The sequence below is a fragment of the Zophobas morio genome, unplaced genomic scaffold, assembly GCF_036711695.1.
Source record: "Zophobas morio isolate AGI-343-1 ecotype UQ-CSIRO unplaced genomic scaffold, CSIRO_AGI_Zmor_V1 ptg000108l, whole genome shotgun sequence".
Lineage (NCBI taxonomy): Eukaryota > Metazoa > Arthropoda > Insecta > Coleoptera > Tenebrionidae > Zophobas > Zophobas morio.
In genome coordinates this window covers 111,602-128,700 of record NW_026972213.1, presented here as the reverse complement: position 1 = coordinate 128,700, position 17,099 = coordinate 111,602, and the positions used below count along the sequence as shown (strand labels likewise).

General features: G+C 32.3%; 1 protein-coding gene across 1 annotated transcript; it reads right to left on the bottom strand.

Moving 5' to 3' along the window:
- Positions 1 to 612: 612 nt before the first annotated feature.
- Positions 613 to 16,799, bottom strand: LOC135144818 (serine/threonine-protein kinase TBK1-like). Its single transcript, XM_064076905.1, has 3 exons — positions 16,655 to 16,799; positions 13,701 to 14,118; positions 613 to 2,473 (listed from the first exon to the last, which is right to left on the bottom strand). The coding sequence occupies exons 1-3, from the start codon at positions 16,682 to 16,684 to the stop codon at positions 804 to 806; spliced, it is 2,118 nt and encodes a 705-aa protein (XP_063932975.1). The 5' UTR covers positions 16,685 to 16,799; the 3' UTR covers positions 613 to 803.
- Positions 16,800 to 17,099: the final 300 nt, after the last annotated feature.

The window sequence follows — 17,099 nt, the reverse complement described above, 5'->3', positions numbered from 1 at the left end:
ATTTGTTTCACAACCTCTACAAAATGAGAATTTGAATAAGTTTTAGTCCTCCGCTCAAATTAGGATAAAACATCAATGTCAGCAAATAAAGAAATCTGTAATTAAAAATTAATATGCGTAAGGACCACCAGAGTCCGACAGTTTAGGGTCACTTCATGGCATACTTTCCGCACTTGCCAAAAAATACCGAATGGAACGGCCATATCTCTTTAGAGATTAATGGAGTCGGCCATGGTGTCCCTAAAACGTCAAAAACCAGGCGACGCGATCGACAATTGGCGTCGCTGACCAGGGATATGCAAATGTATGCTAGTGTATCAACCTATCTATTCTACAACCGTGGTAACGACTGATCAAAATTACAATGCAAATGTCAAAAATCTAAATGATTGAAATACGAATGAGGTTATGCCTGACATTTACAGTTTAATCAAAGACATGACAAATATTTCCATGGCCAACACTAATCTGAAAACTTTTTGATCACCCGTTACATAATTTAATAATATGTAGATATTTAGTAATTTATTAATTACCCCAAATGAAATCAGTTGAGAAACTTATTTTGTCTATTGTAAAAATGACAAATCTAAGCTCAAAATAATGTGTATATTCAAGAATATATGTTTATCATTACATTTCCACATATTGCTTTATGTTATTTACACTGCCTACATTATACACAACAGCCTTTTGTCAGTACAAAAATACTTCATAATACCCTAGAAAATTGAATTCAGGCAAAAAACGCTGAATTTGATTTCTTACAACTAAATCACCTTAGATCCAATTACCCAAACTTCTTACAAATCCGTTGACATATTTGAGTCCAAACTCAAGAAGAATTCACCTATTTTCTCGGCCAATTGTATGTTCTCTTCTATTAAAGACTTCATGTCACAGTTATTTCGTTTATATTGCTCCAACATCCCAAACAGCTTATGAGTATCCATGGTCGGCTGTTTGGTCTTACTAATTGCTTCCAACTTCTCGTTACTTCTAGTATCAACATCTGCCTCAAAGTCATTCAAATCGCGTCTATATCGATTGATATGTTTTTTTAAAACACTTAGAGATCGGACCTGTCCAAAAAACTCCTTTTTGTACCACCGTTTTGCATCATCGACGTACGCTTCAAAATCTGGATGTACTTTGTCCGTCAATATTTCCATTATTGTCCTGACACAACGAATGATTTTTATCTTCTCGTACTCATACTCTTTCTTATTGTAGACTTTTAGATTGTACAAGTTCTTCGTCATGCTTTTCATGTCTGACAACTCCTTGACAACGATGCTAAGATAGGAGTCATGTTTTGTGTCAACTTCTGTTTCTGGTCTGCTATCTGAGAGATCATCAAAAATTTTGCCGGCTTGCTCCTTAAAATTGTCAGTTACGGTCTTGAATTTTTCTGTAAATTCTTCATCTGGTGAATGGCTTAATTCTTGAAGCTTCGCTAGCATTTTCACTCTGCTGTTAATACTACAATTCTTGTCCAGCAAAATATCATACATCTTACGCTGCTCGTTTTGTTCTTCTTTGCAATAAGCATGAAAATCGTTCATGAATGCAGTAAAATGTTTGTAGACGGTGGATTGATAATCCATTAGGTTCTTACAAACACACAAATCTCTACAGGCTACGAATGCCAGTCTCCAGTCATCACAGTCGGAATCAGCCCTGAATTTTGAAGGAAAAATGGATAAATTTTCATAAATCAGTTGAGTATTACTCATAGATTCTACCTTTGTAGCAGTTCTATCAAACAAATATATACACTGCGAACCGACGGAATGAAATTCGTCAAAACTGCTAACTATCAAGTGTTGCTTATATAGAAAAACTTGATTTTCTTCGCTAACTTCACTCTGCTGACAAACGTACTCTTTGAAATCATTAAAAGTATCGTCCGGTTTCACGTAAATTTTCAAGATCTGCATTTTATTCACGTAGAAAACACTCATGACTTTTCTGGAAAGTAATTCCAAAACCCGTTCATAGTATTGAGTGAAAGACCACTGCTTATTTGTCTCTTGTTCGAAAAGGCCGGCAATAATTGGCGTGATCAGGGACTTTAAACCCTCACTTAGACGACTCGTTTGGGGTAGTTTCTTCTGGAAAACTACCTCTTCTGAATTCCTTTGCTGAACTGCAGATATTATCCCTTGGGTTTGTAGCATTTCGTTGTAAATCGCTAGCATGACTTGCCGATCCTGTACCATGAAGGGTAGAGTTCCCGTGGCGATTTGGTAGAGGGTGACACCGATGGACCATAAATCGGTGTTAGCTCCAAATTCTCTTCTAAATTCGGCGTCTTTGAAAAAGCACACTTTAAAAAGTTGGGGGTTGAGATATGGTTCAGTGCCGTGGAGTGAGTAGAAATTTTGGCCTTCTGGAAGTTCACGAGCGGTGCCGAAGTCGGCTAGTTTGTATATTACGCGGCCGTCGGCAAAGACGTGTCGCATTATGTTATCTGAAAAAAAAAATTGTTTAAAGTAATTAAGTAAAAAATATAACGACGGTACTACATATTATAGTTAGTATTGTGCATGTTACGTCTACTCAGTTCTAGATTTATTTTACTGTATTTTATCCTTCCAACTTTAGGGAAAAAGAACAATTATTCGACATTTAGAACCAAATTCTGTGAAAATTTTTGATTAGAAATTTAATCATAAATTAATGAGCAGAAAGTTTTACATCGAAAGATTCCCAGTGTATTTGTTATATTCAAGAATGATATTCTCCTTAATTTCTATATCTTGAAAAGTGAAGACAGAGTATGAAAATGAGGGTCTCGCGTTTCCATCTGGCGATTTTTCTTAGACAGCTAATCTCTGATACCAGCGGACCACTTGTTGTCAAATTCTATATGTACGTCATATCGTGTAGATGGTAAAACGCTAACCAAAATTTGTCTGATCATGCCCACCAACAATAGGATATCGTCATCTCCAAAATTTATAACAGTAAATGTTATTTAAATTTTATAAAATACTCCTGAACTTGTGGTTTATCAATTTGTGTTAAGTTTTTACTCCAGACATCCAAATTTTTAGAAAAAAAGAATCAAAATTGAATCGGTCATTTCAAAAACTACATAGATCACGTTACTTAAGGATGCCCAGTAGCAGACCGAAAAATGAGCTAAATAGATTTTCATTTTACGGGCGTAATTTCAACTTTTGATATTTGATAGATTATATCTAAATCTCTGGGGAAGACACAATATTTTTTAAGTGATTGTTTAATGTTTAATTAATCGTTCATTCTTCGAAGGAAATTGCATTTTTAGACGAGGAGAGAGCATTTTTCGCTTCAACTTTTATATCAGTGCAAAGACAACATTGAGCTCTATGGGGAAGACCGGGTCATTTTTGTTTAAAAGTTATATTTATCAAGATATTTGCCTTTTAAAAAAATACTGAATAATGAAAATAATGTGAAACTAGGCAACCCTATTTACAAATGATTCGTTTCAATAAATGGCCGAGTTTTACACAGCAGGGAGCCTTGCCGACTGACCCTTTCAGGTAATCAGTTCAGGTACTTTAGGTCATAAAACTCATACTCTTAGCTGACCAACATTGTTGAAACTCTTTTACAAGTCGACTTCTTTCATTGCTGACATAATTTGATTTAAAAGTATGCAAATTTTTATAATTTTATACATTCTACTAAAACATTTTCTTTCAAAAAATTATTCAAATATTTTATATTAATCTGTCATTTTATATATTAAACAATACACAAAACTGATAAGATTTAGATTGCCATCACTAACTAAGAATGAATTCTTTCATTGCGTTTGATACTAACGTCCTAAATTAGCAATACTAGTGGAACAGTAATCATGCAATAGATTTTTTTGGGAAAGTAAAGTTATTTTTATGTTTTAGCAGCAATGTGTTCCATTTTTTATTAATTTTTACATATTTTTAGTCACAATTTTGGTAGTTATTTTTTCCTTTTATTTTTAGCAATAATAAATAGTCCAAACATGAAAAAATAAAAAAAATAAAAATTAGAAAATCTAAAATTTAGAAATCGAGAAATTGAACAATCCTATAATAGAAAAATGGAAACATCGAAAAACTGGAAAATCGAAAAATTAAAAAAAAAATAGAAAATCAGAAATTTAATAAATTCCGAAAATTGAAAAACTGCAATATGCATAGAAGAACTGAAAATTGCGAAATCGTATCATTGAAACATCGGACAATTGAGAAATCGAAAAATAAAAAAATGGAGAAATCGAAAATTTGAAGAATGGAAAAATTGAAAATGACAATAATTGAAATATTGAAAAATTGAAACATCAAAAGTTGAAAAATCGAAAAACCGAAAAATCTCAATAATGTATTTATAAACCACAAGTTCAGGATTATGCTACTAAAAAATTGATAACGTCATCTCAAAGTTTTGCCGAATAAATTCTACTAAAAATGTGCAAAATATGATGAGTTTTTACTTGTAATTTATCACTGCGTTCATATTTTTTAAATTTGCTTATATACCTAGGTGGCTCAAAAAAATTAATGAATGAGTCAATTTATTCTATTGATTAAATCAGGAACGACTCACTCCATTTTCCCAGAAATTTTGGGAATACTGTTATTTTTAGTCTAATCCACAATGATTTACGTGTCCTTGCAAAATGCTGATGATTTTATCACAAAATTGTGTACCTAAAGTAAAAATTTAACTCGAAAATGCTGGATATGTTTCATTGTATTTTAGGTGCGAGGGAAGTTCTGTCGAAATAACTTTCCACCAATTTTTTTTGCTGTTATATTTGAACATAAGCAGATTATTTTATATATTTTTATTAAAACATTATAAAGAAAATAAAAAGTTATATTAGACTGAACCTTGTGGGTTTCTCAATCTATTTTCCGCAGCATTTTAAACTTTCAACTCAATTTCTTTCAAAATACATACAAACGACTGGGGACCCTTAATTTTCACAGGAATCATTAAAAAATAAAAATCAAAAAGTGGACCTCGTTTTCAACAATATAGAAAAAAATTAAGTAGAACTTTTTTGACTTTACGTCGTTTTTCAGTGAATGACAATATTCGTGAAATAAATGTAGAAACTTATATACAATACTGTTACCAAGTAAACCCATACGCCGCCCCGGTACGACGCCTATGGGTTTTCTAGCATATACGGCGATGATAGGTGACTCATCAACGGTGACGACGGGGTTCGCATAAAAAAAGCCTGGAGCGAGTTGCCGGAAGTCTCAATGGCGAGCTCCAGAAAAACCTCGAAGTGGCTTTCGAGAACCATCCAACATTGATTAAATAGTAAATACATACGTTTGTATTTAATTAATGCATCCAAGGAACACATGATTGTGTAAATAGAGACAACCGTTGGGAACGAGTTCAGTCGAGTCCACTCAATGTTGAGAGAATTTGGGTCTACGCTATTCCATTCAAATCGAGTCAGAATTATTCTGTATCTAATCGCTGTATAGTTAGTCGTGTAAATTAATAGTATTAGTGCTATTGAAAAATAAATCGTTGAGTTTTTAAACCACCGATCCTCGTAACAATACAGAATTGGTACAACTTGAACATAATAAAGAAAATGTATGCATTATATTTGTATACGTATAAAAATGTGGCAGAGAAATATCGTAAAAAAACGCCGGTGCCTTCATTTTTTTTAAATAAACAACAAACGCAGGTATATGTTATTGTATAAAATTTAAATAACATTTATTCGGCAAAATTTTTTGAGGTCATTAAATTTTTGGGAAAGGATAAACGCCTAAATTTTGATAAACCTCTTACCATGCTTACAACAATGTTAATTTTCATACATTTCCGAAGTTTAATTTTCAAATTGTCAATATTCGTCAGTTTTTCGATTGCTTACTGGATCAGGTTGATTTGTTAATAAAAAAATGACTCTACTGTTTGGTTTAAAGAGTTTAAAGAGTTTAGACAGTACTTCCCTCGCTGTCGGAAACTTGACGACTGCATGCCTATTGTGTTTTTTTTCTCATTACATTTTTGAAGTGGGAATTTAAAAAAAAATTGCGATGACGTCATCAACATTTTTGCAAGGACACGTATATCAGTTGGGATAGATGTAGTGTAATACTAAGAATAAAATTATTATATTCTCAAATTTTCGGGAAAATGAATTGGGTCGTTTTGAATATTGATTTGTAATAATCAATAAAATAACGAAACAATTTACTCACGTATACGTATCAGAGGCAACTGAAAATCGTGTATGTATAAACATTCTTAATTTAAGATGACAGGCGTAACAGCATACGTGAGAGTCAAACAGAGAAACTGTAAACAAAACGACCATCGGTTTTATTGCTTCGACTTCCGCTTATTATATAAAACATTGGGTTTTATTTTAATTCTTGACGGTGAAATTCACAATTGGTTGATTATAAACATGTCTATTTCACATTCGCGGAACCAAGTGAGCGCATAAAACAAATGCAGGTCTGTAATGTTAAAGTCGATGTAAATAAGCGTGCTACCCTTATGTTTCAACCGAGTTTTTCCTTTAACAAATTTTGTGTCTACCAAATTGGGTTGATTGGGGTGTAATACTAATAATAAGTGTTGCCCTTAATTTAATCAATAAAATAAATTGACTTCATTTATTTTTTTGAACCACCTCTTAAGAAAATCTAAAAATTAGGAATGGAATGATAAATCACAAGTACAAACTCATCATATTTTTTGCATTTTAGATAGAATTTATTCAGCAAAATTTAAGGGTGACGTCATCAATTTTTTTAGGAGGGATGAACAAATACATTTTGAACAAAAGTTTACCATGCTTATAATAACTTTAAAATATTCCCAAGATTTCAAAGCATTCGGTTTTGTAATTCCTGATTAAATCGATAAAATAAAATAAATTCACGCCTTCATTAATTTTTTTGAGTCACCCTGCATATGCAAATCCAAAAATATGAATGGAATGATAAATCACAAGTACAGACTCATCATATTTTGTACATTTTAGATACGATTTATTCGGCAAACTTTTGAGCTGACGTCATCAGTTTTTTGTAGAAGATAACCAAATATATTTTGACTAAAAATTTATTATGCTCTTTATAACCTTAAAACATCTGCAAGATTTCAAAGCATTCGGTTTTGTAGTTCCTGATTAAATCAATAAAATAAATTTACGCATTCATTAATTTTTTTGAGTCACCCTGTATATGCAAATCGAAAAAATTTGAATGGAATGATAAATCACAAGAAGAGACTCACCATATTTTGTACATTTTAGATAGGATTTATTCAGCAAAATTTTGTGGTGACATCATAAATTTTTTAGGGGGGACGACCAAATACGTTTTGATCAAAAATTTACCATGCTTATGATCATCCATGGGCAACCTTTTCTGTAAGACGGGCCTAACGGAAAATATATCGGGCAACCGCGGGCCACCAAATAAATAATAATACACAATAATTATTATATATGTATCATAACAAAAATAATGGTATACTTAATACTGGAGAAACGTACTGTAAACAATAAAATACAAATACACTATAAAATTAAAACAAATTTATTATTCAGAAAGACACTTCAACAAAATATATGATGTGAAAGTATTAAAAATAGATATTCAGTGGGACTAGCCAGTATACTAGTGGGATTTTTGCCATTGAATGTTTTTTATCATGCCGTCAATATCAGCACTAAGAGAAGTCGACGCAATTCGTAAGGTGTGTTCTAAATTTTGGTCCGTGATTCTCGATCGATTTTTGGATTTTGTATAGTTCATTTGCGTAAAAAACTGCTCACAGCAATATGTACTACCAAAGAGACACATTATTTTACACACAAAAATTTTAAAATTTGGGTATTTATCTTTGGGAAAGAATGTTTGATAAAAATCAAGCAAAGTCACATCTCTATTAAAGATGGCTTTCAGGGCATCATCTGATTGAAACTCTATCAACTCCATTTGTAAACTCTCTGGCATGATTTCTACGTCCACACCAAAAGGATTAAAAAATATGTGAAAATATTTTTCATGTTTACTGAAATCCTGGAAGCGCCTTGAAAATTCTTCTTTTAATACGTTTAGTTCATTTGCCAAAGCAGCAGAATCAAAATTTTTGTAATTAGCAAGTGTGGGAAAATGGTAAGTATTTTCTGCACGCAATTGAGTTTCCCATAGTTGAAGTTTAGTTCGAAACGACTTGATGTGTGCGAACATTTCATGTATAAATTGTCCTCTTTTTTGTAAATTTACATTAAGGTCATTTAAGTACCCGGTAATGTCAACTAAAAATGCAAGTTCAGAGAGCCATACCTCGTCCGTTAATTGGTGAATTGACTTCCCTTTCATTTCCATGAAAATTTGGATTTCACTTTTCAAATTATAGAAGCGCTGTAACATCTTCCCTCTACTTAGCCAGCGTACTTCGGTATAATAAAGAACGTCACCATATTCTGATTCAAGATCTTCCAAAAATTCCTTAAATTGTCTATGATTTAAGCCCCTCGATTTTAAAAAATTTACACAAGTCACCACAACCTCCATTACATTACGAAATTTGATTGATTTTGCGCATAGATTTTCTTGATGTATAATACAATGAAATCCAAAAAAAGTCTCTATATTTACATTTCTATCACGCAATTCAGATGCAATTCTTGATACTACGCTTCCCATTGCACGAGCACCGTCTGTAGATACTCCACTTAATTTTTCCCATTGTAGTTGAAAACTTTCAAAAACATTTACCACCTTTTGAAAAATGTCTTCGCCTGTCGTCGTATCCTTCATTGGTTCAAGTGCTAGCAACTCTTCCGTTATAACAAAGTTTTCGTCGACAACACGAACAAAAATAGCTAATTGTGCTGTGTCCGTTATGTCAGTACTCTCATCGAGTGCTATGGAAAATGCAACACCTTTTTTGAGGATTTCAGCCAAGTTAAATTTAATGTTTTCACCCATCATTTCAATCCTTCTAGTCACGGTTCTTCTACTTAAACTGACTTCTGCAAATTTCTTCTCTTTGTCCGGACAAAGGATGTGAGCCACAGAAGTTAGACACTGTTTAACAAATTCTCCTTCAGAAAATGGTTTTGAATGTTTTGCAATCATTTGGCTAACAACAAAACTTGCACGAGCAATGTCGTTCCCTTCTTGGTGTTGTTTTAAAAAAATATTTTGCTGTGTTAATAAATTCTTCTTTAATTTTTCAATTTTGTCCGTTCGAATCTGACCACTAAATCTGTCGAAATTTTGGGAGTGCTTAGTTGTAAAATGCCGTTTGATATTATATTCTTTTAAAACAGCAACAGATTCATTACATATCAGACAAATTGGCTTTTCTTTATGCAAAACAAAAAAATAGTCGTTGGTCCACTTTTCTTGAAAACTACGACATTCGTTGTCGACTTTTCTGCATTTGCTGGACGATGCCATCCTTACACCACAATCGACAAATAACAACTGAATTGGTGTTCCATTTCCGGAAGTGAGCACTGATCCTTTTGGGTCTGTTTACCTATTTTTGTTAATAGTATTGTAAATTGTGTAAATTTAGTACTTCTGTAACCGTCCTATATTAAACATCGAAACCGAACGCTGTCTATTATTTCGCACACAACAAAACAAAGGTCCTTCGAGCAATATCAAGCCAGATTTCAAAAAACATTGGTCCATCAATTGGGATTGTACAAAACAATTGCAATATCAACATGCAGACATTTCTTCGAATTGTTTTTGATTTCACCTTACCCCACACTGCTATGCGTGAAACAGTTGTTTTGTCGGGACGCGTCATTTTACGACTTCCAAGAAATTCACATGGCTATGTTTCAATAAGAATTATTATTGGAATTTATCTTTTCAAACTTAGATTTTTTTTTTAATTGAAAATGTAAACTGTAAATTTGAAAACGTTAATTTTAATTGAGGAATTCAATTGTACACATTGCGGGCCAAACTTACACCAATTAAAAAATCTTTGGCGGGCCAGAAGTTTCCGGTCGGCGGGCCGCATTCGGCCCGCGGGCCGTAGGTTGCCCATGGATGATCTACATGATATTCTTAATATAAGTACAAAATTTCACAACAATCGGTCGAGTACTTTCGGAGATTATCTGTCTAATAAAAATCCGGGACGGCAGACGGACAGACGGACGGACAGACGGACGGACAGACGGACGGACTGACGGACGGACAGACGGACAGACAGACGGAAATGGGAGACCTATTTCTTCGTCTTCTAGGGGTCATGAAAGATCGAGAAAACGTAAAAGTAGAGAGTCGGCCGACGGACTCGATTACAATACTTCCTTTGCTTACGCTCGGGAAGTAAAAATCAAAATTTTCTGTAATCAAATCAGGAAATTTTGATCTTTGTCCACTTCATTGTATCTAATTATTTAGGGACTATTAAGGAAACCGGCAGTGAGGAGGCGGAGAAGTCTAATACCCTTGTTGCTGGGTACCATCAATACTTTTGCGTGCAATAATAATTAATTTTAGACTTCATAGATCTTTCTTTAGCAAATAGTTTATTATTTCAAAGGAAGAAATAAAACAATTTCTGCCAAAAAAAAAGTATATTTACCGACCAACGGAATTGATTTTATTCACATTCCAAAAAAACATATTGAAGTTAGAACTACACATACGAGGATTGTTTAAGAAATAAGAAGAAGAAGCATTTTTTTTTTAATTTTGTGTATTTATTTCTCAACATAGTCTCCTTTCAACTCTATACACTTCGTCCAGCGATATTATAACTTTTTTAACCCATTCAAAAAATATGATTTATCAAACTCTGCAAAATAAGCCTCTGTTTCATTGATTACTTTGCCGTTTGAAGTAAACCGCCTTCGTCCAGGCCATTTTTGTAGATTTGGAAACAGATAAAAGTCACAGGGTGCTAAATCTGGCGAATAGGGAGGATGCGGCAGTAATTCATAGCGTAATTCGACCAGTTTTGCATAATTTAATATTAAAATAAATGTAAATAAACAAAGATCTCGGAAAAAGATAAAAGAATAAATTCTTGATTGATAGATTATCCTAAAGGGTACTGTACAACCACTGCTTTATTTAGTATTTGAGATGATTGTTTTAAACACATAGATGAAGGGGAATAACTTGTTTTTGTTCTTTTGGATTTTTCTAAAGCCTTCGATACACTTGATCATTCTCTGATGTTATGTGCCAAACTAGCATTTTATGTATTTGACCATGTTAGTCGTAGTATCGTCCAATCGTATCGTTTTCAAGCTTTGGCCATAAACGACGGTATTTCAAATATTGGCAAGATAACATCGGGAGTTCCTCGAGGTTCCATTTTAGGACCTTTATTTTTTCTTATATACACTGCTGAATTGTTAAGTGCTCCAAGAAATTGTAAAATGCATGATTTTGCCGATGACACCCAATTGTATCAACATTTTGATCATCTTAATGTGAACACAGCATGTCAACTGATAAACGAAGATCTTGATATTATAGCGTCTCAATCTGAACAACTGGGCTTAAAACTCAATGTTAAAAAATGTTTTGCAATTTGTTTGTCAATTCGGAAAAAAAGAGGGTACGTAAAATCAAAATTAAATTTAGAAATAAACGGACATCGGTTACAAGTCGTAAACAGTGTAAAAATTATCTAGTTATTGACGAAGACCTACGGTTTAGAGAACACAATAGTAAAAAAGTCATCTTTGGCCTTAAAGGTATTGTGTTCACATTATAGTATTTTCAATTTTAAGATGCGAAAGAAGTTAATTGAAAGCTTAGTTTTATCTATTCTAAATTATTGTCTGATAGTCTACTAAAGTTTAGACGTTCAGTGTAAGAATACACTGTAAAAGATTCATAATTCATTCTGTTCATTTGTACATAAACTCAAAAAATATGACCATGTATCGGATAAAATTCTTAGTTTGAATTGGTTGAAAGTAGATAAGCTGTATAAGTATCACTTATCCGTATTTGTATATAAAACATTTGCCACCTTCTCTTAGAAGGAATGTTCATGATGTGAATGTGAACAATCGACATGAGTATCATTTATCTATGCCATTCATACATCAATCTTTCAAAGGTCGATGTCGTACAACTGCGTAAAATTGTACAACTCTTGTGACTAAATTAAGCTTTCGACGTTTTCGCAAGGAAATGAAAAGAAAATTGCTTGTGGGATAAAATATCACTTTCTGAATATCGGATTTTTTCCTTTTCTTTTTATTTTGTTACTATTAAATAGTTATTCTCAATTTAAATGTTTTTCATTGTTTTGTGGGTTAAGTAGAATAGCTTATGCTAGACTTCACCCATATATTTTTTTTTGTATCTCTCCTTTTTCATTATTATTTATTATTATTAATATTATTATATTAACCTAAGTTTAATTCTAATATTTCCAAAGAATACGGAAAATGATTATTCTGCGTTGAAGGTCTATTGTCGGCAGCCTGTCATAAATTATCAATACTCTTCAGTATGCTTAACTCACTTGACATATACGTAGTAAATCTTTTATGACTTTAGTGGCTTAAGCCAAACTACCCTGGTTATTGTACTATATTGTATTGTAAAATTTGTTTGTCGCAGCTTACAATAGCCAGTCTTACTTATAAGGGTGGTTTGGCTTAAGCCACTTAACTCATAAAGGTTTTACTAGGTATATGTCAAGTGAGTTAAGTATATCAACTTATGATGGTTACATTTAGGGTAACAAATGGCGCCCAATTCAAGCTTATCTGTCGTCTAAAGTTCCACCGTAACCCAAATTTTTACCACACTGAATTTTACTAAAACTACGTAGATGTACCTTATAATATACGAATCTCCTGTAATTTTTGACGCAAATGACATTTCTTTAACGTTACGTTTTATCTGCGACTTTAATCGTATTCACCGTCTGATTCAACATTTTCTTGTGACTCTCCGACTTCTTCTATTGGCTGATGTGACCCATGATCGATAGTATAGCAAATTTGCGCACAAGTAACAGTTAAAACTACATAAATCACTGACTAATGTTGTTTTTGCAATTTTACATTGGTGAGATTTCCAACAAGTACACTGCGATGAATGTAGTTTTTGCAGTAATCATGAGTTTACCCTCAAAGATATCCGTCAAAAAGTGAATTTCGAAACAATAGTGAGTTATATAGTTTTTGAAATGACCGATTCAATTGTATAACAACACTTTGCAATTTAACTAGAGAGAATAGTGAAAACACGTCTTTTGCTGCTCTTAGCCCCATTGGTTCAGAGTAAAGAGTGGCGAGGTAGTTTTAATTCATAAGCGTGCACAATTTTTCGAACGGTAATCAAGGTTGCCCATTTGCATATACGACAAGTGGTTACTCGAGATTTTTGGCATGTGCTTATGTATACGTGTTTATTGCACCTGAAAAACAGGTGACAACTCAATTCAATGCAATACAGTCAACCAACTAATTAATGATACCGTACATAGCACATGTGTTGGTCTGTACACTTCTTAAACTGAGGACGTCCTTTTTTAGTTCAGAGTGTCACCCATTGTAACCATAAACGCAATGCCAAAATTATAAAGAATCGCTGTCATAAACTGTGATTACATGCACACGAACATCGCACGACGTCAATGCCATACAAAACAAACATATTTGTATACAAACATTGCAACACTAATACCGCGTGTTTTTCTAAATTACTTACCTGGTTTAACATCACGATGAATAACGTTGTGTTTTTTCAAATATTCCAGTCCTCCAGACAAATGTTCAAAAACCAACAGAAATTCACTGTCCAGTAGCCCACAAGCATTTTCCGGTTCGTTTAAAAAATTCATCAAACTGCCTCCATTGCACAATTCCATAACCATCACCTTATTCTCGGTATTTTTTTCGGTTTCGATAGCATGAAATTGAATAATGTATTGATGTTTCAGACTTTGTAACATCTTGGTTTCTTTTGGTACTTCGCGGGGGTAACATCTGAACGTTTTGACAGCTACCTTGTCGCCGGTTCTTTTGTGCACGCCGAGGTAGACTTTTCCGAAAGTTCCTTCACCAAGGTAGTCATTGTCGGTGTTCCAAATATAGGTTTCCGATTCGGTAAAGCCCTCAGACATTGCCTAATGGTAAAAACAGAAAGAACACTAGAAAGTATTTTCACTTATCTATGTTTAACAGGCACTAAACGCTGAACGATAAAATATTGATTACAAAGGTAAATTATCTTATCTATGTAAGTATGTATAATTTCTACACAGGAGTAGGCAGAGTGAGAAATACAGGAGCTTATTCATACCGCCACTGATAATTATAATTTATAGTTTCTTATGTCATGAACACGATAGCTACAAATTAGTATCAAGGGCAGATTTTTTTATCACTTTTTTTAACGAATTTGTTCACAAAATTAGGAATGATGAATGAAATATTAACGATAAAATTATAGCTATACTATATAAATAAATAATTGCATATTATAAAAAATACAACACCTTGATTCGTTAGTCAAAATTACTCTAAAATGGTCTAAAACGACCACTATGCAATAAATTTACCAACAAACAAAATTAACAAAAAAAAATGGTCTAAAGTTATATAGATATATGAAGTACCGGGGAACAAATACAGCTTCTTTGAACAATTATAAAATTTAATTTTGCGAATTTTATTTTTTTATTATAACTCCTATAAGTTAAAATAAAGTTATGTGTGGACTGTTAAAATAAAGGTATAGAGACATGTCATGTCTATGTTTCAAGTGAGTTTTCGTATTGCCAAAATTTGTGAAGACGTCATTAACATTTTTGCAAAGCCATATTATTATACTATTATCAATCAAAATAGGTGCAATGTAATACTAATAATAACAGTACTATATTATACTCAAATTTTCTGGAAAGTGAGATGAGTCGTTCTTATTTGATCAATAAAATAAATTACTTCATTTATTATTTTTTTAATTATCCAATATAAATAATTCTAAAAGCTATAAATTTTAACGATTTACCCGCTTACGATAACTTTAAAACCTTTGCAATATTTGATGATATTCAGTTTTACAATTTTAAAATTAAAATGCAAAATGTTTGTTATTCAGTTTTGATGTTTTTCTCAACACAGATTCATAAACCACAACTGCAGAAGTATATTATTTTATAAAATGTACTATTACAAATTTTGGGGATGATTCAAATACATTTCAATAAAACAAAATAAAGTTTCATTCACAATGACATAAGTCGTATGCAATCCGTAAAATTCGGACATATAAGTAGAACTTTAATGATATAACATTCACATCAGAAAAATTAATACGTACAAGTGCGTAATGCGAAAATTTGTACATTCCAAGTCGAAGTCAAAATGTTGCTTTCAAAAATTTGAAATTGAAAAAAAATGTTTTAAAGACACAAATTTCGAAACCTGAACTAAACTCAAACAAGACCTGTTTCTTACAATAGTTACAAAAGTTGATTCTGCAAACTTTCTACAAGGAATATGTAATACAATTTTAATCGTTGTTCTGCAATCATTAAATCAAAATTGCTTGCCAAAATAAAAAAAAATAATAATTTCGTAGATTCTAAGCCAAATTGTAAAATTTGGTTTCACAAATAGATTTTTATGTAGAATGCCGCACAAAAAATCAAACGACTTTAAATTATATTGATATTAAGGTGTAAATTTGGCGTCATGAACCATAACACAAATATTGAAAATAATAAATTTTGAGATGACGTTATCAAACGTTTGGAAGGGATGAACTGATGAATATATAAATTGTGAACATATTCACGATTACCTTTAAGCGTGTGCAAAATTTCAACAAAAACTGGTTGTTGGTTTCTCAGTTAAATTGCAACATTCTGTTTCAAAATTTTAAATTGTCTAGTAGGTTGAAAAATTGACACTCATGTCATTTGCTCACATAAGTGATCTTTTAAAATCATACAAATTTGCTCAAAGAACTATATGTTCATCAAATAAAATAATTCCAGGGGCTGTATCAAATAAACACGTGGTATGATATTATAATAAATAAAATTAACAAAATTATTTTTTGAAGAAGAAGAATAAAAAGAAGCTGTACCTATTTATTCGAATGTACTTTCGGGACAAGGGAAGTTCTGCCTAAATAACTTTACACGATTTTTTTTCCTAATATTGGGAAATAACGGGGGATCAATAATTTTCAGATTAAAGTTGGCCACGGAAATATTTGTCATGTATTTGATCAAATTGCAAATGTCATGCTTAACCTCATTTGTATTTCAAAAATTTTTTGACATTTACAGTTTAATCAAAGACATGAGAAATATTTCCATGGCCAACTCTAATCTGAAAACTTTGATCACCCGTTATCAAAGATCAACAAAACTGCATTCTGATGCAATGTTTTTTTTTACAAAATTCAATATTGTAAATAATCACAAGAGGAAATTTTTAGAACTGAATTTTTAATTTCAAATTGCGGTGAAACAAATACACAACAGGTGTTTGCATTTATTCAGTAAACTCTCCAGTAGTCTTATTATGCTGTTTTATTAGAGTGCGGGTGTTTAAATGACGCAGTATTTCCAGTGTTTATTTTTGTTTGTAAAGGAATATGTTGATTTATAAAATGCCAAACACTTCCACTTCATATAAATTCCTTACCGATGTGACTAAATTATCAAAAACTACCATAACAACGATACAAATGTTTTACACAACTCAACACTATAAACAATGTAAACTTTTGAAATAATTTAAACTTCGACTGACAAAAAGTAAAAGTGAGGTTAGTCGCGAAACATTTTGTTGTGTTGTGTTGATTGAACGAAAAAATCCCAGCTGATTGAGCAAACGTAAAACAAGAAAATCCCTGTCCAGAAACACTTTCTATAAGCAGTGGCGTATCAGTTCACGACTCTGACTAAGGACTAATGGAATTTTCTCATTAGAGCAACAACGAAAGTATTCAAACCCTCAAATTTTAAAAGTGAAAAGTTATTAGTCCATTTTTCTGAAAAATAAGCTAACCGTTAGGTAGTTCCGTCAAACACGGATATGTAAAATTATTTTTCAACTTTAAAAAAGAAAAATTCATTAGTATGTAGAG